General features: G+C 37.1%; 1 protein-coding gene across 5 annotated transcripts in view; it reads right to left on the bottom strand.

Moving 5' to 3' along the window:
- The window catches only part of CTNND2 (catenin delta 2), a 635,183-nt gene that overhangs the window by 368,977 nt on the left and 241,439 nt on the right, over window positions 1-24,767 (bottom strand). For all 5 annotated transcript variants that reach the window (XM_058042059.1, XM_058042075.1, XM_058042094.1 and 2 more), the window contains one exon: window positions 16,927-17,039. In XM_058042059.1, the coding sequence (XP_057898042.1) occupies window positions 16,927-17,039 (113 nt within the window). The remainder of the gene's footprint in view (window positions 1-16,926; window positions 17,040-24,767) is intronic.

Genomic DNA, 24,767 nt, shown 5'->3' with positions numbered 1-24,767 from the left:
GTCACAATAACTGTGCTTATTGTCCTATCAAAAAAGTAAAGTGACTTTATATCACATTCATTACTCCTCCCCTCTGTTGCCATTTCCTTCACTGCAAGCCTTCTGCTCAAACAGAACTGGCCAAGCTTTTCCAGGCAGTAGTTGATGCTGAATCCTTCCCAACAGGCTTCATGCTATCACACTGCAAAACCACAGGCCTAAAAGCTCCTAGTTTTAGAAAGTCTCCAACTTTAAAATAAAGGGGCTATCACAGTGTGACAATCTTGGCAGGGTACTGATGCCACAGAAGAGAATGGCTGCCTTGGCAGAACTGAATGCTTCATTCAATCCCTGCCCTTCCTCCATGCAAATAAAGCTCTTTTTTCCTTTTATTTTTTTTTCATTTCTTCTTCTTTTCCTTTTTCTTTTATCCCATTTCCCTGCACATGGGAACAAAAGAACTGAAAGAAGGAAATCAACTTGCCTCCACAGGGTACAGCACCTAGGTCCCTTCCTTTTAAAAAGAAGCAAGACAATTCAGCAGAGAAGTAAAACTTCAATATTTATCTCTGTTCAAACTGTGTTATAAAAAGCAATTAAGATTTCACCTTGGCTCATAAAAATGGTCCATTAGGAAATCACCTTGAATTTCTGCCCTGATGCTCTTTATAATCTTATTCCTAGAGACATTCAGGGGTCTCAAGTTCCACAAAAGAGAACTTGTAATTTAATACATATTGTTTAAATTTAACTGCGACTGTATAGGTTGTTTTGAAGCCTCTGCTTTCTCTTGCAGTTCCATCTTACAAGAAGGACCAATGTCAACCAGATGCTGTAAGGTGGGAGTTTTGTTTGTTTTTTTCTGTTTTGTTTTTCTTGGAGATTAACCCTTAACTATGACATATTAAGTTAAAGTAAACACAGAAGCAAATCTACAGAATGTACTTTCGATTTTGCATTTACTACCTTTTGTTCTGCTTCCACAGTTCTTTTCCATAGGAATGATGCAGCATTTAAACAGGCAAAATCAAAGGTCATTTTCTAACTTCTTTACCCAAGCAATACCAATGAAATTAATGAGCAGTCTGTCGCAGACATTTCTCCACAGAAATCCTTTCTTTCGGATTTCTGCATCTTCTGGAGGCCAGAGCCTTCAGAAGACAAGGTAAACAATTATTATCAGCTGCTGTGGAATGCAACAGGGACACCTTGATTGGCTCATTTCCTATGTTTATAATTAAGGGCCAATCACCAGTGCAAGCTAGGGGACTGAGTCCTTGGGCACAACTTTGTTATAGATTCTTTCTTTCTATTCTTAGCTTAGCTAGCAGCTCTGCAAACCTCTCTCTATATTCTATTAGTATAGTATTAATGTATTATATATAATATCTTAATAAATCAAGCCTTCTGATCAAGATACAAGATTCACTGTCTCTCTATCACCAGCCGCGCCCACTCAGGCGCGGTAATACAGTCAATGAATTGAAGACTGGCTGCAAGATGTGTATCTTCCACTAAAAGGCTTGCTGCCCACTTACAAGTCACATTGCATGGTATCCCTATTTGTCTGCAATAAAATTAAACATCAGTCAAAAACGGGTTTATTGGATTAATTTTTTAATAGATTACTTGCAAACTTCAGCAACATTTACTGGAACACTTTCAGACTTAGCAGTTCAAAGGAACCCAAGACAGGAAGGCAAGCACATTTCATCGAAAATCATAAAATTTTAGCTGCAATAAGTGCGTGTGTTTGCTTATAATATTCTATTTTTAGTGACTATCAAGAAATGTAGCATGCAGTATTTCTGACAGACCTTCATAGAAGTACTTTTCTCAGTCAGACTACTGACTGATCATCAGCACCAATGACAGCATGACCATTTTTTCCAAACTACACTGCCTCTTGTCTTGTGTCCCCTGACTCTGATCCAGGAACCATTTATTGAATTAGCAGAACATGGAGGGGCCTATCATCACCATCAAGTGATGGAAAATCAATTCATTGTTCTTGCAGAAGCAAATAACAAGATGCCACCAAAGCCAAAAGAGACAGTGGTATGGAGATTCTAAAGAAAGTAGATTGGAAAATCCTGTATCTCCTCCTAGATGAGAACCAGAGATATCAACAGAGAAAAAAAATCTCTGTCCTTTTAGACACAACTTGTTTATCAGAGTAGGTTACTTGGTAAGGATTTGCAGTTATTAAGACTTCAGGGCCCTTGGGTCTTGAAACTCAGGAATATGACATCACTCCAGTAAAATAAATTATTTACCTCATCAGACATTCCAGGGTGGCAAAACTATTGAATCATACAGAACAGATCACTGCTCATCAAAAGGCCTACACATTTATAATATCAATAGAAGAGAAAAGGAAAGAGAAGAAACTGCTATAAATATGACAAAATCTAAAGCAGAACTGAAATGTTAAGAAAAATACAGAAGTGATTGAAAAAATGAGATTTCAAAAAGTACAAAAATGAGATTAAGAATATTCTTGTAGTTTCTTTCAAGAGATCTGCTGTACCTCACAAGCTAATTCAAGCCACTTGAACTCTGAACAGCAATAGTAACATCAAAACAACTTACTCCTGGGTATAATTTGAAAAAAAAAAGCAAAATAAACCTTTAAAATCCTATCTTTATAATTGGATTAGATTAGGACTATTTAGCATTATTACTGCTTAGAATCACTTAATATAGCTTTAAATCATAACAGGATAGAGTAAAAAAAAATTAAGATCCAAAAAATTGTACCCTAGGCTGGCTGCACTCTGAAATAATGATTTGCTAATATCAAAACATTCAATAAATGCAGTACTCCTTTTCACTAAAGTCAACATTAATGCACAAAGCTGTACATTAACCACAATATCTTTCTAAATGACTAGCCACAATTGTATCTCTTCGCTATGTGTATCCTGCATTATTTTGAATAAAATAAAAGTAATTCATGACCAACATTTTCACTAAATGCTTTAAATATTCAAAAATGCTTTAAATAATCAAAACCTGACAAGGGTTATATTATGCATGGTAACAGGGCCTTCTTTAAATTTTATTCATCAAGGGATAAAAATCATGCTTACTGAAATATCCTTGATGTTAGGTGGTTCCTGTCACAGATTATTTTAATAGCATGAAAAAGGGCATTTACTGTAATTATATAAATATCCCTTTTTTGTTGTTGGGTTTTTCTTCTGAGCTGAATATAAATTATCATCTCAATGCACTGCAAAGGAGTAAAGCAACATAGTACCAGTGTCTCACTGCAGAAACAGAGATTAATATTGAAACAGTTGTTATTCTAAAGCCACTAAAATAAGTCCATATTTAGGTTTTATTAGTAGAGTTGACTATAGAAAGATTTACATGGATTTAAAAAACAGTTCAAAATCAGAACAAAAGTGACTTGTAGTACAATTAGATTCTTATAATGGTAAGGAGGGTAGTGCACAATGTCCTCTTCAGATTAGTGCCAAAAATAAAGACTCAAGGAAGGTCAAAGTCTTAAAGTCTTTCTCTTCAAATATAAATGCAGTGCCTTCTTAATTATGGCACTAATTGAGAATACTATGAGGATCTAAGTCAGGAGGAAAGGAAAGGAGAAGAGGTGGATGAGAAAATACCCTATAATAAAAGTCCTAGTCTTCTGACATCTAAATGGAGGCATCTTTTACATCATAAACAAAAGCTGGGAAACAAATGCTGCTACAGAAGCTGTTTCAGATTGACTTCTAGAATCTACTGCATAAAGTACTTTGCACTTTTCAAGAGCAGATTTATAAACACCATTAAGTATGGATAAACTACATCTCTGGCTCATTTCTTCAACACGATTAACATGGACTGGATGGAGGAAATCAGAAAGCTTTTTGCAGAAGCCTTTCATAAATATACAGAGTTCCTTATGCCCTTATGTTTACATATCCCTAGGAAGCAACATGTAATATATTGTGATGCAATATATTTAGCAGACTAAGAAAGAAAGTGGAGATGATGATTACTTCAAATTATTAATAGGGTCTTCTGTTCTCATTAGAAATTTGCAATGATTCCTCCTAACAGCTACATTTACCAATTTACATCCAATACATTTCATTGACAAATTATTTGGCCATGAGCTTCCAAAGATCTGCCAGAGCTTTCAGTGAATCAACAAGAAGAAAATCAGATAGCTGAACTACAAAGCACTGATTATAACTGAATGGGTCCTGTGAGTGTATTAAAGCAAATTCTTGTAATGCTCTCTACCTACTAGTCTGGTGTTCTGACTAAAAGTGGCTCCATGCAGACTAACACTGTCAGATCGATGCTGCTGAAATGCTGTTCCTGTGTTAGCCTGAAGTGCTTGAAATGGGTTTAGATTTCAATGCTACTTACAACTGGTATTTAGAATAAACAAATTTCTTCATGAGTGATCTAAAAGTGAAAAGGAATGGCATAATAGTACCCCAACTGCACATGCCTCAGCTTACAGAACAGAACTTATCCCAGTACAGGCAATACATGCCTTTAAGGACAAGATCCCTTAGGTACTGGGAACTACACCAAGTGTGGCATGAACCTACTGTAAAGATAACTGTACATATTATTCAGTAAACCCATAACCTAGGCCAAAAATTAAAATAATAATGTCATCTCTCTTTCACACTGTGAGAATGGGGGGGAAAGGCAGTGAAAGGGGGAGAAGAAGCAAACTACAACTTTGATGCAGTTGTTGCTGCTGCCTCTGCATTCCCTACACAGTGCCTGATGCTGTCAAAGGAGGACTGCAGCTCTCACATGGTTTAGGTGAGAGGGAAACTCCCATCTGCCCATCCACAGCTCCCTTGCTCATCTTGCCAACACTACTGTCCTGCACACCTTTCTTGCAGAGCCTGAGCTAAAGCAGGACTGCTTCTAAAAGGCTTCAATCAGACTCTTCAGCAGAAAGGTTATTACCACTGAGAGATTAGTCCTCCATCCCAGCACTCTCCAAAGTGGGATGCAGATACTCCAGGCATTCCACAACACAAGTTGCTGGAGTGCAGGAAAAAATTCTTTTTGTACCATCACCAAATAAAAGAAACATTTTTTTTTATTGTGTTTACTTCATTTTTTATCCCATATTTTTTTAATTTCTGGGGGTTCATAAGGTTCATAATATATTAATACAATAGTACACAAATGTAATGGATAAATAAATAACCATATATTGTGAGTCCATGCTCAAAAATGTTTTACTGATAGGGGTTCATTAACAAATAGGTTTGGAGAGCAGTGCTCAAACCCAGAAGGGAGCCTGGAAGTACTGGCCAGAATCCATAGAACCTACTACCAAGTTAATCCTCTTGAAAGTGTGGATTCACTAGTGGAGGGAGGAATGCCATTGCTGTGAAGCTCGTTGAAGTCCTCCTGAAACTAAAACTTTTCTACCAACAACTGGTGCCCTTTAATTTTTTTAATGCCGTTTCTGATAAGCTTTGAAGAAAGCATTCTTACCCAAGCTAAAGACATTCTTTTCAGGTTAGTCACTGACTCCAGCTAGCCATTCATGAATAAGTCAATAAAGTCAGTAGCTCTATTGGGAACATTTAAGGTAACTTTCATAGGATATTTGAAATTAGGCAAACTTCACGCTGTATTGAGTTCAACATGAATTCTATTGCAGCTGCACTCACAGCCAGCTTTGTGATAATATGCATGTTGAAGACTTTCAAGACAAAATTCAGAAAATAGATTTAAATGAAAATACAGGTATATAATCTTGTTCTAGTTAAGATAATAGAACAAACATAAATGCAACATTTGTACTAAATTTTCCTTCTCTATAGCTGGGGAGTTGGGGTATATTGCTCTATAGAGAGTAAAGAAGCAGTGAGAGATGTGTGCAAAAGTTTTGGGTTTTTGCTTGGTTTTGGTTTTTTTTTTTTTTTTTTTTTTTTTTTTTTTTTTTTTTTTTTTTTTTTTTTTGGTTGGTTGGTTTTGGTCTTTGGGTTTTTTCACTGCATGTTTGTACAAACAAGCAGGATAGAGAACAAGGTAAAAATGAAAGGGGTAAAGGAAAGCCAGCAGGCGGCACAGTATTTATTCACAATTAGCAATAGCTGAGAGTACATCTATGAGTTGAAAGCATGAGAGATTTAAAAGCTCCTCTAAGTTTAATGTAATAAAGTCTATAAAATATTCCTTAACTGCTGAAGTGGCAACATGCCTAGAAAGCATCTAAACTTAGCCATTCAAAGTACACTGCTATCCAGTTCTGAGATGCCAGTGGAATAGAACTGTGTCCATTCATGCCTTTCATGAAATTCAACTAAATATACTAGTAATACTTCCTGAGCCCTTCTGGTAGTTGAAATACTTGAGTATCAAAGAATGCATAGCTCAGTTTCCACTACAGAACAGTCACAGTTGTAGCAGCACCAGTAAGAAGTTCATGTCAATCCAACAGAAAAGTATACAGACAACACAAAGGATAATTGGACCAATTATCACATATGAGCAAGGAGAGAATACCTAATAATTAAGAGCATTAGAACAGTCAATTTCTAAAGTTAGGATAAAAGAATAGAAAAAAAAAACCCACCCCCAAATTGTTTTCGAAGTGAATTGGTAAGTTTAAAATTTGCTGTATCAAACACTACAGCTAAATACAACAAAATTAATCTTTTTTTTTATCAAGATGAATCACAGCAAGATACAGGATCCACTGTTGCTCTGACTGCAGAAATTACTACTGCCAAGAGGAATATATCTTTGAGAGCTGTGACTTCTGGGAAGTCTGTAACTTCAACCAATACATTTCTCCTGAAAATCAGTTTCTTAAGATTGCATTGGAAAATAAGTATGCTTTTATTAAAATTAAGAACTCAAAAAATGCCACCTTAATAGAAAAATAACTTGCTAGGGACAGATAAAGTAGCCAGGATGAGGGTTTGGCTGGGACCTTTAGTAACTGTTCCCATTTCTGCACTGAAAGGTGGGCAGGACTTGCCAAAGCAAGGAAGTACTGATAGCATGAGGTAAGAGCTCTGTTTTACAGCTCAAATTACAGTCTAGTGATTTAGGTGGAATTTAAATTTAGGCAGGGTTGAAGAAGAAAGATATCAGAAGAGTGGATGCTCAAGACATAATTCAAGGTTGTCTACACAAGATCAGATGGTGAGAACCAGAAGGCAGGGGTGGTAAAGGGAGAGAAATTACCATGCCTGACTGCAAAAGTTCTTTGAAATATTTCTTTAAAACTCAACATCAGACTTTTTTTTTCCCCCTCAAGAAATCAAAAAAATTGGCTTTGTTTTTACTGGTGAAACACACACACAGGAAGAAAAGGTATACCTGGAATTCTGGGACACCTTCAGCTGGTTGCATTTTGACTTAGTCCTTGTACAAATGCATTGTTAATTACACAACTTCTGTTTCATGATCACTTCATTTCTAAAATGCTTGAGGGATAAGTCATGCTCGTCTGGAGGGACACTTGTTTACAGGACCAATAGATTTCACAACTTGCAAAACGTGCATTAGGAAAAGAACTATCTATCTATCTCCTTGTAATAGCTGAAGGCAATGCAGTGGAATGATACCTGTGGAATTGTTCTGCTGCCTAATGCTGCTAATGGAAAGATTCATTTGAAACCCTGTCAGGTATTGCTTCTTATTTCTCTGTACAGCTTTCCAGACATGCAGGGATCCTAATAATCAGATCAGGAATCCCTGCAAAGATGTGATGACTGCTTATAGCCACAAATGAAGCCAGTAAGATCTCTTCAGCAATTACTCTGAGATTTCTCACACTGAGTAGCCAGGATAAAAGGATATTTTCAACTTTAGTCTTTGATCCTCCAGCTGTAAGGAAAGAACATAGCTCCCTGACTCCTCTGCCTTAGCCACCTCTTCTGCTCTTCTCTGCTCCTGTTTCTTCCTCATCCTTCTTCAACCCACTCTTCACTTCTCAAGTCTCCAATTTTGACCAATCTACACTTTATAGACTGAATCTGCATTCTACCAGATGCCTCATCCACATTTTGAACAAAGGTTCCTCCCCTCTAACCTTCCCCCATCCATGCATTAACTGGGATGTTAAATGCAGCTGGAAATCTGCTTCTTAACCTCTTGCCACTGCACTCAAAGGACACCTCCTTACCCTGACAACATGGAAGAAAGGATGGAACAACACTGAAGAGACTTCCCTCCACGCTCCAGTATTCTGCCCCATCATACACCACATTAGATAGAAAGCAAAAAGCACTGTAGGAAAATAGGGAATTATCTCCATAACTCTGTGCAAAGCTATGTTTAATTCCTCTGATAACAGCAATGTCTTTTCGTACAAATTTATAAAAACAGCAAGTTGCTTAGCTGAAATTCCCTTCAAAACCTCAGTATGTGCATTTTGGAAAGGAAATACTCAACCTGGAAGGTGCAGCTTATCAAAATAAGGAACAACTGAAATCCTGGTTCTATAAAAAGCAGCAAGCAACTTTGTGTATATCTACAAAGCAGATAGCACTTTGGTCTCTGTCCACAGTTTTTCAGAACTGACATCTTGAAGCACCTTGGATACCTTAATTCTGTTTCAATGTTTGATGTCAATTGCCCATGGCCATTTTTTACTGGCACCACGTTAAAGGATTTGTTCTCAGCTGTATTCTACATCTAAGATATCACAAAATCACTATCTAGTACCTTTGACTCACAAGCAGTAAGCACTAAAAATGAGCATTCCTGGAGAAGTTTTATCAAACTTGCCTTCAAGCACTCCAAATTCAAGAACTTTTAATAATAAGGCACTTTCTCTCAGTATATTCTCAATTTTGTCTTCCTCCTAATCAATCCAAAAACATTTTGACATACAATAAGGAAGGACAGGAACAAAAAGAATGCTGTCCAATTATTAAAGCAGTGCCCAGCAAGGAGAGCTAGAAGGGCTGCAGAGAAATAGACTTGTCACTCGTGTCCCATTCTTGATAGATATTCTACATATCCTTAAGTTTCAAATGATAGTTTTTATTATTGTGGCCTTGGGCAAACTGCTACAGTTTGCTTATCAACCCCTTATGATAAACTGAAGTGTCCTGATACTTCAACAAACAGCTTGTGAACAGCAGGCTGAACACAGAACCTCACTTTATAAGACATAACCAAGTTTTACATTAACAATATATTTCCTAAGATCAGCAATTCCATGTATATTTTATATTAGCCATACTCAAGCCAGGTTTTCAAAAACACATTGAAATTGTGAATGCAAAATTTGAAAACCGTTTTCAAATAACTTATTAGCATGCCAAAAATGCACTAAGGTAGAGAATTTACTATTAAGTACAGTCTTCACTGGCCCACATATCAGTAAAAGTTGATAAGTAAAGTATCAGCTTTTTCTGTTGTCATTCTGCTTTTTTGTGGTTTTGCTTATGCTCTTTTTCCTGTATTATTCCTGTATGTTCTGTATTAATAAAACAGAAGACATAATGAAAAGCTTGAGAGGGAATATAAGTGACAATTGGCAGCCCCTTATAAGGCTTTCAGACTTTAAGAGCCTTTCTTAGGGCAGAAAAATGTCCATATCCTTACTGACATATCTTCTCTTTATGAAATTAAATAAAAATCTGATACTTGATTTCATTAACATGCCAATGTAATGAGTTTGGCAATGCTGGATATTACTGTGTTACTTCTCTCATGGGGATGGCATCCCTGGAGGGTATTCAGCAAGCAGAAAAAGAGGGAGAATATCTGTAGAAAGGGTGTTTTAAAAGTCCTGTTGGAGCTTGTGCCTTCAGAGGTTTATCTATCTGGGAATTATATGATCCATATTATTGTTGTAAAAGATATGGATGTACTGTAAGAAACAAAATTACACCAAATCTAATTGTTTGAACATATGCTGGAAACTTGCCTTTTAGCAACAGAAGCTTATCTGTTCCAAAACTATGAAACTAGTTAGTTTTTGGCAGAGGCTAACTGGACTAATCTAATAAATTTTTTCTTGATATATCTCATTGTGGAGAACCAGCACAAAGAAGCTACAAATATTCTAGTAATTGAAATAAAAACAAAAAAAAAATTGGACAACCTTTGACTCTATCTCATCTTTTTGCTCCGGTACCAATTCCTTATCTCAGTATTTTTTAAACCATTTCCTTCAATGCTGAACATACTATAAACTGAGTACAAACAAGCTCAAACTTAATCTAAAATCAGATTGTTTAGAATGATCAGTTCACAAATCTGATACTTTAATCCAGTAAAATGTCATTCTTCAGAATATAATTAAGTAGGCACATTACCAGTATTAATTGTGCCAACTGTTCCAGCCATAATTTATTTCATAGAGTGACATTTTCTTCAAATCTTCTTCTCTTGGTGGATTCAAACTAATTTATTTACCAAGCCTAACAGCATACAGAGTTCATCACATTTCAGGTCTCTAGGTCTCACAATCGAAAGATCAAGAGGTACCAAGTACAAGGTGACACTGAAGCATTGAAAATATTATCCTTGGTATTTCCCTGACCTTTTCTATGACTCAGACACTCTTATATGTGGTTGCAAACACAACACCAGGAGCATCAATTTGATGTCAAACTGTGTAGGAAATTAGGCCTGGAAATTAGGTACACAGTTACAACAACAAGCAGAATCTGCCCACTCTACTTCTGGACAACTTACAGTATTCCACAAAGTTCTGATTTCCAAGATTTCACAATCAGAGAAACACAGAATATGCTGAGTTGGAAGCAACCCACAAGGCTCATCGAGTTTCCCGATTCCTGGCCCAGAGCAGGACACCCCAAGAGTCACATCCTGTGCCTGAGAGCATTGTCCAAACACTGCCTGAACTCTCTCAGGCTGGTGCTGTGACCGCTTCCCTGGGGAGTCTGTTCAAGTGCCCAACCACACTCCAGGTGAAAAACCTTTTCCTGATGTCCAGCTTAAACCTCCCCTGGCTCAGGGCTTCATGTTGTTTGGAGCCCTACCACTGCTCCCAAGGGTGAGGAGATCAGCACCCACCCCTGCAGCTTCCCATCATGAGTAGTGCCTAAATGCTGTGATTTAGCATGGGAATCAGTAGCTCAATTTTCAGAAGAGCTTCCAGCTATTTTCAGAAGGATTCCAGCTATTACCTAGCTGAGTACACATTAGCACAGTGACTATCAACCATCAGCTAGCAATCCTAGCAACCCAACAAAGTCACAAACATTTTTGGTGGTAGCTCAGTTGATTATTGGAAAAGATGAATGGTGTGGGGAAGAATCCCTCAATGACTTAGTCAAGCTCTAGGCTGAAAACTGACATGGGGAAAAAAACAAACAAACATCAAAACAACAAAACAAATCAAACCAACCTTTTAAAAAGTGGCAAGCATTTTTCATTCTAAATTATGGTCTGACAAAGGCTGCTTCAGTTTCTTTGTTTCTGAGATAATAGAAATGAACTCCTTAAGGATTCTGAATGTAAGAAAAATACCATCTTTTCAAAATTTTTTAAGAAAACCTCTGTGTTTCACTGTTTTGTTTAGTTTTTTTTAAAGTAGTGATGTTTTTTAAAGGTATTTTTTTGGATTCATGCCTTCCAGAGATAGCAAAGGACTCACTCAAATAATGCAAACACTTCAATGAAAACCTTCTGGCACAACAAACTCATGCACATTTTCCCATTGTTTTGTTCTAATTGAATGCTTCCTTCCAGCTAACTTCATTTTCATTCTGGCTTAACAGTATTATAACCAAAACTAGGTTTCCTAGCAAAGAATGTAGGATGTTTTTAATCTCTTCGACCTTGAAACCCACAACATATATTTACTAGCATGTTCGGGATGGGGGGGGTCGGAACACAACAAATAAAAACCCTACAAAATATTCTCTTATCACAGCTAATTAATTCTGACTTGTACAATTTGCGATGAATATTTTCACAATCTTGCATTTTCAAAAACCTGCATGCTTTTACTGCCATTTTTAATTTTATTTCAGATAAACTTTTTTATTAATTCAGTTGACAAAAGTTCATCCAAGTATGAATTGTTAAGCTTTACACAATCCACAATGATGAACAACAGTGTGTGAAAAAAAATTAAAGCTTATTCAGCTTCTGAACTACTAAGCAAACACACATTACAGAATGAGATTAATTTTAAGCTACAGCATTTGCTGACAAAAGTTTAGTAAAATCTTCTCTTCCCACTGGCGAAATGTCCATCTCTTTAAAGAACATCACTTTTTAAAATCCTGGTAAAAATAGCCATGTTATTGGCTTGTTTTTATTAAATAAGTACAAACATAATTGGCATTTCCATAGCTAATGATAAAATACTGATCCTTTTAAATTCTGCTCTGCAATAATTGTTGATTTTTTTTCTTTTTAAAAGTTAGCTTTCTAATTTACATATAATTAAAAAGATTTTTTAGTTTTTGTTTTCAAGTTAGAAGCTTTCCAGTAGCATTTGAAGATATTACTGTAAGCAAATCAATGTGAAACAATTTAACACATTTAACTGATAAATCTTGAGTTGACAAAGAACCACAATGCAGGCTAAACTATTTTGTAGGAAATGTATGCTCAATATGTATGATGGTGTATAAATTTTACTTGAAAGCTGCAGTATTTTATCTGCAGGACTGCTGATCAAACTCTTTGCATTAAAAAACCCTGTTCTGTCCTCATAATATGACAAACACATCTTTGTCTTTTGGCTCATGTTTTACTCCAGAATCCATACTAACTGTGTATTTTTCAACTTTATTTTAATAACTATATTCTTATTTTAACACCCACATTCAGAAGCAAAAGCAAAAACATTCATCAGTTCAGGTAAGAGAGGGATTTTTTCTGAAATACTTGAATAGAAGAATCATAGAATATCCTGAGTCATAAGGGACCCACAAAGATCATCCTGGCACTGCACAGGACAGCCCCAAGAATCTGACCATGTGCCTGACTTATCTAAATGCTTCTTGCATTCTGGCAGCCTCGATGCTATGAGCACTTCCATGGGGAGCCTGTCATTTTATGGGGAAAAAAAGAACACTAGAATACTAATACAATTCTATTCCCTGGATTTATGAAGAAATAGTAATAAAAAACACAGGAAAATTTAGGTGGGAACAGAAAGTCCTTATTATTTCTACAGATGGAAACTCTAGAATGTATCAGCGCAACCTGTGACAATGTTTAACCAAATTCATTTTGAAAAACACCTTACACCTAATTAGAATGTTCTGTGTTCCACCTTCCATCTGTTACCTATCATTCTACCCAATGCACCTCTGAGAACACTCTTGCCCTGTCTTCTGTACGTCCTTCCTTTACCTGGTTGCAATCAGAAGCTGCCCCCTCCTGACCCTTCTCTTGTAGTTAAAACCCCTTCTTTCCTCAGCCTCTTCTCACACCCCAGGTGCTCCCTGGCCACCTGCCTTCCTGGCAGTCCTGCACAGAACCTGCTCCAGCATGCTGATGTCTTTCCTATAGTGGGATGCCCAAAACTGGATGAGGCCCTCAAGATGGATCCCTTCAAACAGAAGGGATGAATCACTTGTCCTGATCTCTTGGCTACACTTTTGCTGCTGCAGCCCAAGGTGCAGCTGGCCTTTGCTGCAAGGACACACTGCTGACTCAAAGAACCACTAACTATCACAGTAATTCAGACAATCACTTAGGTTGGAAAAGACCTCCAAGGTCCTGAAGGTCTTTTCCTGCAAGGCTGTTTTCTATCCCTGGCTGTGTTGTAACAAGGGGATACTCCATCCCAGGTGCATTTGCAAACCATTTATGAATTTCAACTTGATACGGTTCCATTCAGCCCATTTCTCCAGTCTGTGCAGGTCTAGGTTCCAGCAGCCTCGCCTCTTATGAGGCTACTGGATTTGACAATCCTTAAAATTAAATATCTAAAAAGACTACCATATACCCCTTCACAGTAAGTAGCCTAAATTAGATCGAACACTGACAGCTGTACAGGAAAACTCTAATTGCAATTTTATTTACTTGACCAACACAGCAGCAGCTGTCTGCTCATGTCACAATGCATCCCAACTATTTCTTCAATGAAGAAATGAAAGATCTTATATGTTTATCAATTAGACTTGCTGTACTTTTATTTTCAGTGAATTTGCAAAAATTGTATCTAACTAAGGAAAATATAATTTTCCTGGTAATAAAGTGTGAATAACATAGGCATTTCTAAGGGAGAGAATTTTACTGAAAAAAAGCATTTATAAAGCAGGTATGTTATCCATGCTATTCAATTTATTATACTGTATTTTTGCTACTTGTAAGATACAGAAACTTCAGCATATTGCTTCAGGCGCTCAGGCAAAAATGCCAGTCTATTCAAGAGACTTTCAATAACAAATGGCACATCACTTCTACCAATTTCAGTAGTAAGTAGAAATTCAGTTGAGAAAAAATCTCTTGCCTGACCAATTTGCAAACACTGTGTTCAAAGAAGAAAAGTCGGCTAGGCTTGAGCTATGCTCCTCAGTTCGAACACTAAGGATTTTTCAAAAAAAAACCCCTAAACAACAAAAACCCAAATAAACTGCTCAACACAGTGATAAACAGTGATAAAGACTATGAAATAGTAACTTAAAGTTTTAAGGATTTGCTAACAGTAGATTTCTTTAATATGTGCTTAAAATTATCAGAGACTGAAGAACTCTAAAGATACGCTGGCATCCAATTCCCCCCCCAAATACCAAAGGGAGTGACAGACTGACAGGTCTGGCCCAGAAGGAATAAGCACTTCAGCCAGAGGAATGGAGCAGCACAAAACATCACTTGTCTCCTTGTGGAATGTATCATGAAATTCTGATACTCAGCAGGCTGAGTAATGAACTGTTCAGTATCTGCCAACAGGGAAACTGGGGAAGGGAAGAGTTCACAAGTTTTGTCCTAACTCATGGTCTAAGCATTTTATTCAGTTTTATCAGGAGCGACTGATTCTGCCTTTGGTTCATAGCCAAGTACCTGTTCCTGAAAAGAATGCAGTCAAGTCCTTTTTTAGCAAAATTCCTATTGAACACAGTCCCCAACCCCCTAAAAAAATTACTAGGTCAAGTATATGTCAAAGAATACAAGGCTAAAGAAACTTTCTCAAATATGGATGACCAATGGAAAGTCAGCACAGCAGGCAGAAAGATACCTGACTAATACAAATTTTGTATTTGTGTTAGTTCTAAGCCCCTCTAATCAAGATTTAGAATTTTTTGGACAGAAGATTACTAATTTAATACATATGGGATAAACAACAACCCAACAAAAACAATATTAGATTATTATTTATTTCCTCTTTACATCACTTGCCAAGTCAAAGGACAGCTATCTAACTGTAATCTTTCAATGTTATTTTTTACAAAACACTCTTTTGGGTATTTCTTAATATGAATTTACTTTAAATGCTAGAAACTGCACATGTAAAACATCTCAAGGCCAATTACAGATATCAAGAATTTGCTTAAAATCTCTTCTGTTATACTATTCCGTTATTCTTCTGTTATTCTCAGACAGATTAGCAGTCCAATTATTAAACTTCTGGAATAACCGGAGTCTCAGAACTCATTCCAAGTCATCTGACCATGACACCACTGATAACTCTAAAGTATAAATTTATCAATAGGAAAAAGGTTCACCAAGGAAGCATCTCCTGCACAGCAAGAAACTTCCCAACCTTCATACCACTGACTGGAATAATCCTAAAATAACAGCATTATTTAAACATACCTCAGTATTACTCAAACATATTCAGATAACTTTCTTGAAATGCAGTCAAACCATTTTTAAATTAAAATTTAAAGTGCTAGAGAAGCAAACTTGACATGCCAACATAGGCCATGCTTAAATAATTTTAAGTAACTTTCTCTAATGTTAACAAGCCTAGATGGTGACATTATATAAAATAAGAGTTTATCTTAAGGAGTTAATTCTCACCTGATTTATTAAGAATGATACATTTAAGTCAACTTCACATACAGCTTCTGCTGAATTTGTGAAAGACTCTTCTGACTTCTGCCATTTTTAATTGAACTTGCATTCCATATTTTTGTTACATCTTTGGCATTCTACTGAATAGTTATGGAAAAATCACTCATTTCACTTGATTGAGGGGTGGTTTTAATTGCTTAAACTGAGGAAGTGAGCAATGTTTTTTGTAAATTTTTGCTACTATTATCACATAAAATTTCGCATTGAGCTTGCCATGTTATACTTAATATTATCTATTCATATTTCCACTGATAAAAGAACACATGCCTATACAACTTATTTTTTCCTTAATTCTTGAAACTCAAGTACCATCATCTTCCATTTTTTAGGTTCACTGAGAAAACAAAGAAACACTTATCAAGAAGCTAAAAAATGAAAAATCTTCACTTCCATGGAATTCACCAAGAGACCAGTTTCCTTTTGTTACAATTTCTTAAATAAACTTGTCATCCAGAAGAATTTCTTCAAGTAAACCAATATTTAAACAAAGAGAGGGACTTCTCATCTCCTCATGAAGACATAAGATACACCTGACATTTTGAAGACAGGTCAGCAGCTTTACATAATTAATTCCAAACTTTTAATACCTTGAATAATAAAATTGTGGTTAAACAGCTTCACAAAACTTGACAAATCAGTCTCTGCAAGTAGGAAGCTAAAAGTCTTCAGCTGAAAATTAAAGCAGTATTGGTGGTGGAAATAAGTTGCTGATAATCCATTCAAGCTCCAGCAAATCAATGAATTCCAAATAAGATTACTATTTTATTACTGAACAAAAAGATACAAAATTGCAAGAAATTTTCTTTTTAAAAAGCAGGTCATAATGCAAATTTTCAAACTCCACTAAAATCTTATGCTCCCTAGTGTATATTATTTTTACAAAAAAAAAATAAAAATTCAAACTTGTTCTCGGTGATGATTCATAACAGCAACAAAGTTTGCTAATTATAAAGATATCAACAATTTGTACATTACCTAATGCTGCTCATGCTTCCAGTTTCTGATCCAAGCTTACATCTCTCCAGCTGGCTTGCCACAATCTGACGTTCAGCCTCAAGTTCTCGAGTCAGTCTCTCAAACTGCAGTTCCTGAAAAAAATAATTTAAACAATTTGCTTTGACTTCTCTTGAGATTAAGAAGTAATTTCAGCACATAAACATGAAATTTTTGCAAGAATTATTAGCTTAATATCTTATAACAGAGTTTTCTTTTTTTCTTTTTTTAACACATTCAAAGTTCACATTTTTGTGGTGACACCTACTTGTTCCTTCCTTTATTCTAACAATGTATGTCATAGAATAAGACTGTTTATCAGGAAAGGAAATTCTAAATATATTAAATAATTTAACTTACATATTCATGCAGATCTCTCAGTAACACTGAGATCCTAGCAAACTGATCTAAGTGTGATCACAATTAAGTACAATTGGTGTTACTGATAAAAAAAGATGCTAAGTTCTGTGGATAATAAAATTTAAGTTTTCTGCACTTACACTTAAAAAGATAACCATCACAGTATACACCAGTGAAATAAACTAAATGGAAGGTGTGTTGATATGGCTTGAGCACAGCTTAATTTCTGCAGTTAATGATGTGTAGAAGGGAAGCTCAAGTAGTTTAGGGCAAAAGTTGTGCTTAAATTCCTACCACTAATTAATTTTCTTTTATTCTATCAAGGAAACCAAACCAGTCCTACCAGATAAGATTTATCCACAGAGCTTATAAAGGTACTTATAAAGTGACTTTTTTTATACACAAAAGATTCTTTTTTATTAACAAAAAAAAAAGGAAAACCAATATAATTAAAATCTCCACCATTTCTCAAAGGGCTACATTCCTCACATATTGTAGTACTACTTTTTTCAAATAAAGAAATCAAACACCTTTAGGGAGTCATAGTTATTGTGAATTTGTCAAGTGTTGCTGCCCTTTCATTTTGAACATTGCATCATCTTCACAGGTAAACAAAAACATCTCTCCTGCCCCTTTTGTTTAGGTGTGTTGAAGGCTCAAGGAGAAATATCTTGAGAATCCATTTCTTAAATAATTCCCTTATCCACACAAATGAACCCATTATCTCTTTCTCCCTCTATTTTTTTCCAAAACGACCCCCCTGTAATGCAGAGGTGCAGGAGGGAGTCCCTTGAATAACTCCCCAGCAAAGTCCTGCTGGGCAGAACAGCACTAGAAATTACTGGAGTCATGATTTATGCCCACCACGGGACATTGAAGGACTTAATATCTGAGAGAAAAGAAGAAATGACAGAAATAGAGTAGGATTTGTAAGTGCTCATTTTAAGTCCTACCTAAAACTTCTGACCAAGTAATCAAGGGTAAATAAAGGCCTTACATTTTTCAAATCCCTGAAATGAGGCAAATGATAACTGAAATGTAAGAAGGAACTGGCTGATCATCATTCTGCTTAATCCAGCTGGATCACTCCCCTTTGTTTTTCTTGCTATTGTCATGGAATAATTTTTACCCTGCACTATGAGTAAAGGGGAGCATCTACATAGGGAATATTCAGCATGAAATAGCCAGTGAATACTTAAATGGCCACTCACTATGTGACAAAGCCTGCTTAAGTGTGAATTTATTACTCCAAACAAATCCATACAGAGTGGAAGAATACCACTGAAAGTCAGATTGGTGTAAAGACCAAAACATCACTGTTCATTAAATGTCAACACTGCTGTAGTAATCAATAGTTAATAATATTGTCTGCACATTTTTGTAGTGTACAGCAACACCTTTTTCACTGCTGTCTGAAGACACAATTAACAAAAATCACCTGACAATAATCATCTATTTCATATATGCCTCCTTCACAGAGAGTATTCCTCTCACCTAGAAGAATCAATTGCCTAAAAAGCTGAAGAGACAGTTTATCGGCTTTTCAAGAGTTATTATTCAAATCCAGATCTTGTTTGCATAAAATAAAACCCTTAATGCAGTAAGGATTGTATTAGAAATATTACTAAATTGTTGAAGAATGAAAAATCAAAGTGGTACAGCATTTGCCATGCCAGCATGCTTAAATCAAAGTGTTTAAGCCTGGAGAAATTATGATAATATAAAATACCCAAGAAAATCTAACTGAGCATTATGTTTACTTTCAAAATACAAGCAGAACTTTAACAGCTATTCTGTGCCACTGCATTTTTTAAGCCACTTGAGTCTATCTCAACAATGCAAATTGAGGTGCTTAGCACAGGTTTTCACCCAGTCACTTCAGCTCTCACCATCCCAGGTGAGGCAGGTCAGGAGTGCTCTTTGCCATGGCTCAGCACGGGCACTTGCCTGACCTGCCCAGTGAGGAGGTGCAGCTGTCCCCTCAGAGCTGCTGAGAGAATGTTAAGCACCAAGAACTCAGGAAGAAATGCTCCTCACTCTCCACGTTGTCCCACTTGCCTTTGCCTAGACAAAAAAGTTCAGCTCCTTGTGTTGTTCAAGTCGAGTAGGGGTGCAAACAATGGTTCTCTAGTTTCTCCCTTTTGTCCATGCTATCCCAAGTCAACTAAATACAGAAATGCCTCAATCCTATTTTACAGAAATACTTCAAAATTAAATATTATTCTGCCTTTTTTTTCCTTTCTTAAGCTCTCCAGATTGTATGTCTTATTATACTTTTCTATGCTTTCTATTCCTTCAGTTAATTACTCTGATTGACAACATTTCCAGAAACTTCTGCATTTCCTCAACAAATACCCTTTAGCTATGATTACTTTGTCCCCAGAAGATTTTTTTTCTCATTATTCTAGTCTCTAAAATATACTTTTCTACTCTTCACTCTGTCTTTTTTTTCCTACTTACAGCTTTCTGCTCTCTTCTGCCTTCCATCTTTCTTTCATTTCCTAGTGTATTTCATGACTCATCCTCCACTAAATCTCTTTCAGTCCTATTACACAAAGTGCTACTCCAGCAAATGCCCTAAATTGATTGGTTTAAAGAGTTTCTCTCATTCTCTCTCTCCCTGGGTCCTTATTGAGGAAACTCTTCTTTTCTTAAGATGTACAAATTGATGTTTTCTAGTTTCACTGCCCACATAATTTAAGTCCTGCCCTGCAGAGATGATTAGCAAAGGGCAGTTGCATCTACATCACTCCTCAAGCAGGAAGCAAAGAAAGAACTAACTTAAGAAAGAAATAACCTCGGGTTTCTAACACATGAAAATGGCTAGACAACATGAACAGGAACTTCACTACTAGCTCTTTAATTGCTACTATTTCTTACTTAATTATCTTCTGTCAGGTGCCACCAGAAGTTAGAAATGAAAGTAAGGAAACAAAAGGTGGGGAGGTGGGATATATGCAGAGCCAAACAATTATAACTTCAAGAATTGTCCCCTAAATTGAATTTAATAAGCAGTTTTCTTTGGTATTCCCTCATGCCCATGAAAAAGGTGCAGGTCCACAGGGTTGCCTTTGGACTGAAAAAAGGAAAGAAGAGTTCAAGTATGATTTGCAAATCTGTTTTCCCTCCATATCAAGAAATCCTGGCAGAAAACAAATTAATAAGCTTCCTTGTCTTTGCTTGGGAAGCAGTGAGACTGACTAATATTTGAATAAATCCATATGTTTAGATTTCAAGCAGCTGTCATGGTGCAAGTAGACAGAAACCAGAAATAGCATTTGCTTACATTTTATAAAAATAATCACTGAACCTGACTCCATCATTTGTATTATTTGTTGTGTTTACAATTACTCACCAGTTCACGCCACGTTGTGTTATCTTCACAACTTTCTATTATTTCTCTGAATTGAGCTAATCAGAACATCAAAATTAAAAACAAATTCCTACTCACTGATTATGCAAATCTGTTGTCAAGACAATTGCAGAATGAAGAACAGCAGAAACCACAATGCAACATCAAAATCAATTTACATAATAACATGTCAAGAGCAGCCTCAAGGACTGTGCTGCAAAGGGCAATAATGCCAACGCAAGTGCCCTCACAAAGGCACTGCAAAGTGCAGTGACCAGCCTGGCAGTCCTGGCACTTGGCACCAGGAGGGGGTGTGGGAGTGGGAAGCCACCAGAGATCAGAGATAATGATGAGAGTAATCCAGAGAAATCACTCAAGAGAGCAACTTGGAAAGGGAGGAACTTCATGATAACCTTATCAAATTGTTTTGAAGTGATACAAAGTATTTATTCAGGCTAGGGCCTGATGTAATTTATGTTTTAAAAATGGTATTTGTCCACAAACATGGTGGGGTTTATTTTGTAAAAATAATTCATTATTCCATAGATGGTAATTCAATGTACTTTCATTGTCAGCATGAGTTTTGTATTTCATCTATCCTCTGCAGCCACCAAAGCTTCAAGCACAATGTAAGACTTGAGCCAGGTCATAACATTTCACAGTGATTCAAACAATGAACAAGCAAGAAGGAAATCTTCACAGCCTTTGGACAAGTTAGGAACTCCTGAGCTCAGGGCACACAAACCAGAGGGTATTTTGTTATGTTTTATGCTTTATATCTGAATGGCCATCTACTGTATAGACCCATTTGAATGTTGGGAAGGGAAAAATAGGGCAAAAGAAATTTAGCTGGTATTTGGAGTTGATCTCATTTTACTTTGTCCTTTACAATCTTAAAGTAATCCTTCAATCCTTCCACAAAGAGATGTGTACCATTGCTAAGCAAAAGACACATCAAAACCAGTACTGACAGTAAAAAGCAGCTAAAAAAAACAACAAAAAAAAACTTTAAAAATCTAAATTTAGGCACAAGAGGCTTGCAAAATTATTGGGTTCCTAAGAATCTTTAGGTCATGACATTAAAAAAGGAGAAGTGTCTAGCCAAATATGCTATACAAAACCTAATTGGGGCACTGGTGATCATTTGAATCTTGAAATACAGACAAATAACAGCACTGATAATCCAGGGTGGGAATCCCTGGTGAGATGAATACAGGAAACCTGATTACAGCTACACAAACAAATAAATTGTCTCTGGGATTGAAGTCTATGAGAGGAATATGTTTAGAAACCACAGAACTTCAAAAAGTACACAGGCGGTAAAAGTGTACAGCATTGGCTCTACCCTTTTGTAACCTGTTAAGACAAAACTGACCTCAATTAACATCACAAATATGTGAATATTCCTAAGCACATCCTATAGCATCATGCACAATTCCACATACTCCACATCTGTACATTCCACTGAATGCCACCACTCAGAGCCATGCTGGCAACAAACTATTTTTAACCTACAGTACCAACCGCACACGAGCAGCAAAAACTGGAGCACGTACTTCCTAAGGAAAAGAGCAAAATCCAGGAAAGTCTAACTTGGCAGAAATATAGGAACAGATATCATCAGACATAAACCAGACCTGACAACCCATCCTGTAAACAGAAGGAAAACAAGAGTGTCTTCATGCTTTCAAAACGGGAAAAAAACACCAATAGCAGTGCCCCTAAACAACTGACACCAAATGTTGTTCAAAAGCTTCAAAACTGGGCTTTAGAATGTACCAATCAATACCTTTCACATTTTCTACACTCTCCATTGCCAGACTGCATTTTCATTTGTTCTGTTCTTACCCTTTTTCACTGGATTGTTTCATGCTTCCATTATACTGAATAACATGAGGGTGATGGAAAAAGCTCACAGAAAGGTAATTATGTAAGCAGAGAGGCAGCAGATTCAGACACTCAGAGGTGGGTATGTATGTTCTTGCAGAATCTTAGTGGAGAGATGACTGCACCTATAAGCAAGTCCAAGTTTCCAGGTAACTAACCTGAAGGAAGCAATTCATACACTGGAGGGCAGGACTACAATTCAGAGGAACTCTGACAAGCTGGAAGAATAAGCCAACAAGAGTGTCATGAAGCTGAGAAAAGAAAAACAAACAGAACTGCAGAGAGGATGGAATGCCATGTAACAGTACAGCATCTCCCCAGGAAGGACCTGTGGGTGTGGCAGACACAAAGTTATGACTTAGCAGTGCATTCCTGGGGTGACAACAGCCAGCCACTCATTTCATTGCAATAACAAGAGAGCCCCTAGCAGAACAAGGAAAGAATTGAACAAATTATTCCCTTTTATTTGCTGCTCCTTCAGCTGCATCTCGAGTACAGTGGTTGGCTTTGGGCCACCAGGACAAGACATGACGAGATTTTGAAGCAAGATCACCAGAGGGCCACAAAAATGATCAGAAGATTAAAGCGCACATTGTACAACCAGAAAGTGGTGGAATTTGGTTTGCTTAGCATGGAGAAGAGACCATCTAGGGAGGATGTATTTTATAGAATCTCCAAGGCTGGAAAAGACCTCCAAGATTAAAAGTCCAAGCTTTGACCAAATACTGCCCTGTCAACTAGACCATAGAACTAAGTTACACATCCAGTCATTTCTTGAACACTTCCAGGGATGACTCTGTTCCAATGCTTAACAACCCTGTCAGAGAAAAAAATAATTCTGATGCCCAATCTTAACGTGCCCTGGCACAGTTTGACACTGTTGTGCCCTTGTCCTCTCACTGGCTGCCTGGAAGAAGAGACTCATGACTTCTGATACCAGAAGAGACTGGCGAGGTGACTCCCTCCTGTCAGGCACTTGTAGAGAGCAACAAGGTCACCCCCGAGTATCCTTTTCTCCAGGCTAAACAACCCCAGCTCCCTCAGCCATTCCTCATACAAATGACCCTCCAGACCCCTGACCAGTTCTGCTGCCCTCCTCTGGACACACTACAGCCCCTCAAAGTCATTCTTGCAGGGAGTGGCCCAGAACTGAACACAGGATTCGAGGTGTGCCCTCACCAGTGCTGAGTACAAGAGGACAATCTCTGCCCTGCTCCTGCTGACCACACTATTGCTAGCACAGGCCAGGATGCCATTTGACTTCTTGGCCACCTGGGCACAAGCTGGCTCATGTTCAACACCCCCAGGTCCTTCTCTGCTGGGCAGCTTTCCAGATGCTCTGCCCCCAGCCTGTAGCGTGGTTGTCACACACTTGCACTTCTTTAAGGCAATTACAGTGAACACATCACCAGGCTCTTGCCAGACATACGCAGCAAGGAGACACAGGCAACAGTGACAAGCTGCAATGAAGTAAATTCTAACTGAACAAGAAGTAAAAGAACAAACACAAGCAACAAAAACAGTAATTAAAAAAAATCCAAAACCAAACAAAAAATTAAGGGTCGTGAAACATTGGAACAGGTGAAACACTGGTACACATAGAATTGCCATTCTTGGAGATTTCAAAATCTATCTTCACATGTAATCTAACATTGAAGCTAGACTTGCTTGGAGCAGACCTCCAGAGTCTCTTTTAACCTATTTCCTCCATGATCCTAGAACTGATGAGCTCTGAATATTTTTTTCAAGTCTTTATACCGTGGTTATTGATTAGATCAGAGGTTACCAAACTCCCTGAACATGATGATTACATACAGACATATTTCACTTGATGTAAATGCTTGTATTTTATCAGCCTGAATTTCTCTAGCTTATTCCTTCACCTGATTTGACTGCTTTAGTCATCCCATGCTTCTTTACAAGAGATTAGCATGGCATCTAGGCTATTATGCATATGGATTATTTATGGGATAAAGAACTGGTTTTTACAGTGTTTAAAAATAAACTATTCCTTCATTTTCATGTAGGATTACTTCAAAGAAGTCCCTTTTATGCCTTTAACAACTTCTATAGAAATAAGGCCCTATTTTATTTTCTATGTTTAGGATTCTCATACAAATATGGTGACAATTGCATTCCATGGCATTGTTTTAGCTCTCTAGGCATTCTGCCCTGTTCCTCTGTGAATTGCAGGCAGGCCTTGCTCTCTGAAGGCACATTGCCC

Source organism: Melospiza georgiana, chromosome 1 (assembly GCF_028018845.1).
Source record: "Melospiza georgiana isolate bMelGeo1 chromosome 1, bMelGeo1.pri, whole genome shotgun sequence".
NCBI classification, from domain to species: Eukaryota; Metazoa; Chordata; class Aves; order Passeriformes; family Passerellidae; genus Melospiza; species Melospiza georgiana.
The sequence above is the reverse complement of the archived record's forward strand: the minus strand, read 5'-3'. Positions and strand labels throughout refer to the sequence as shown.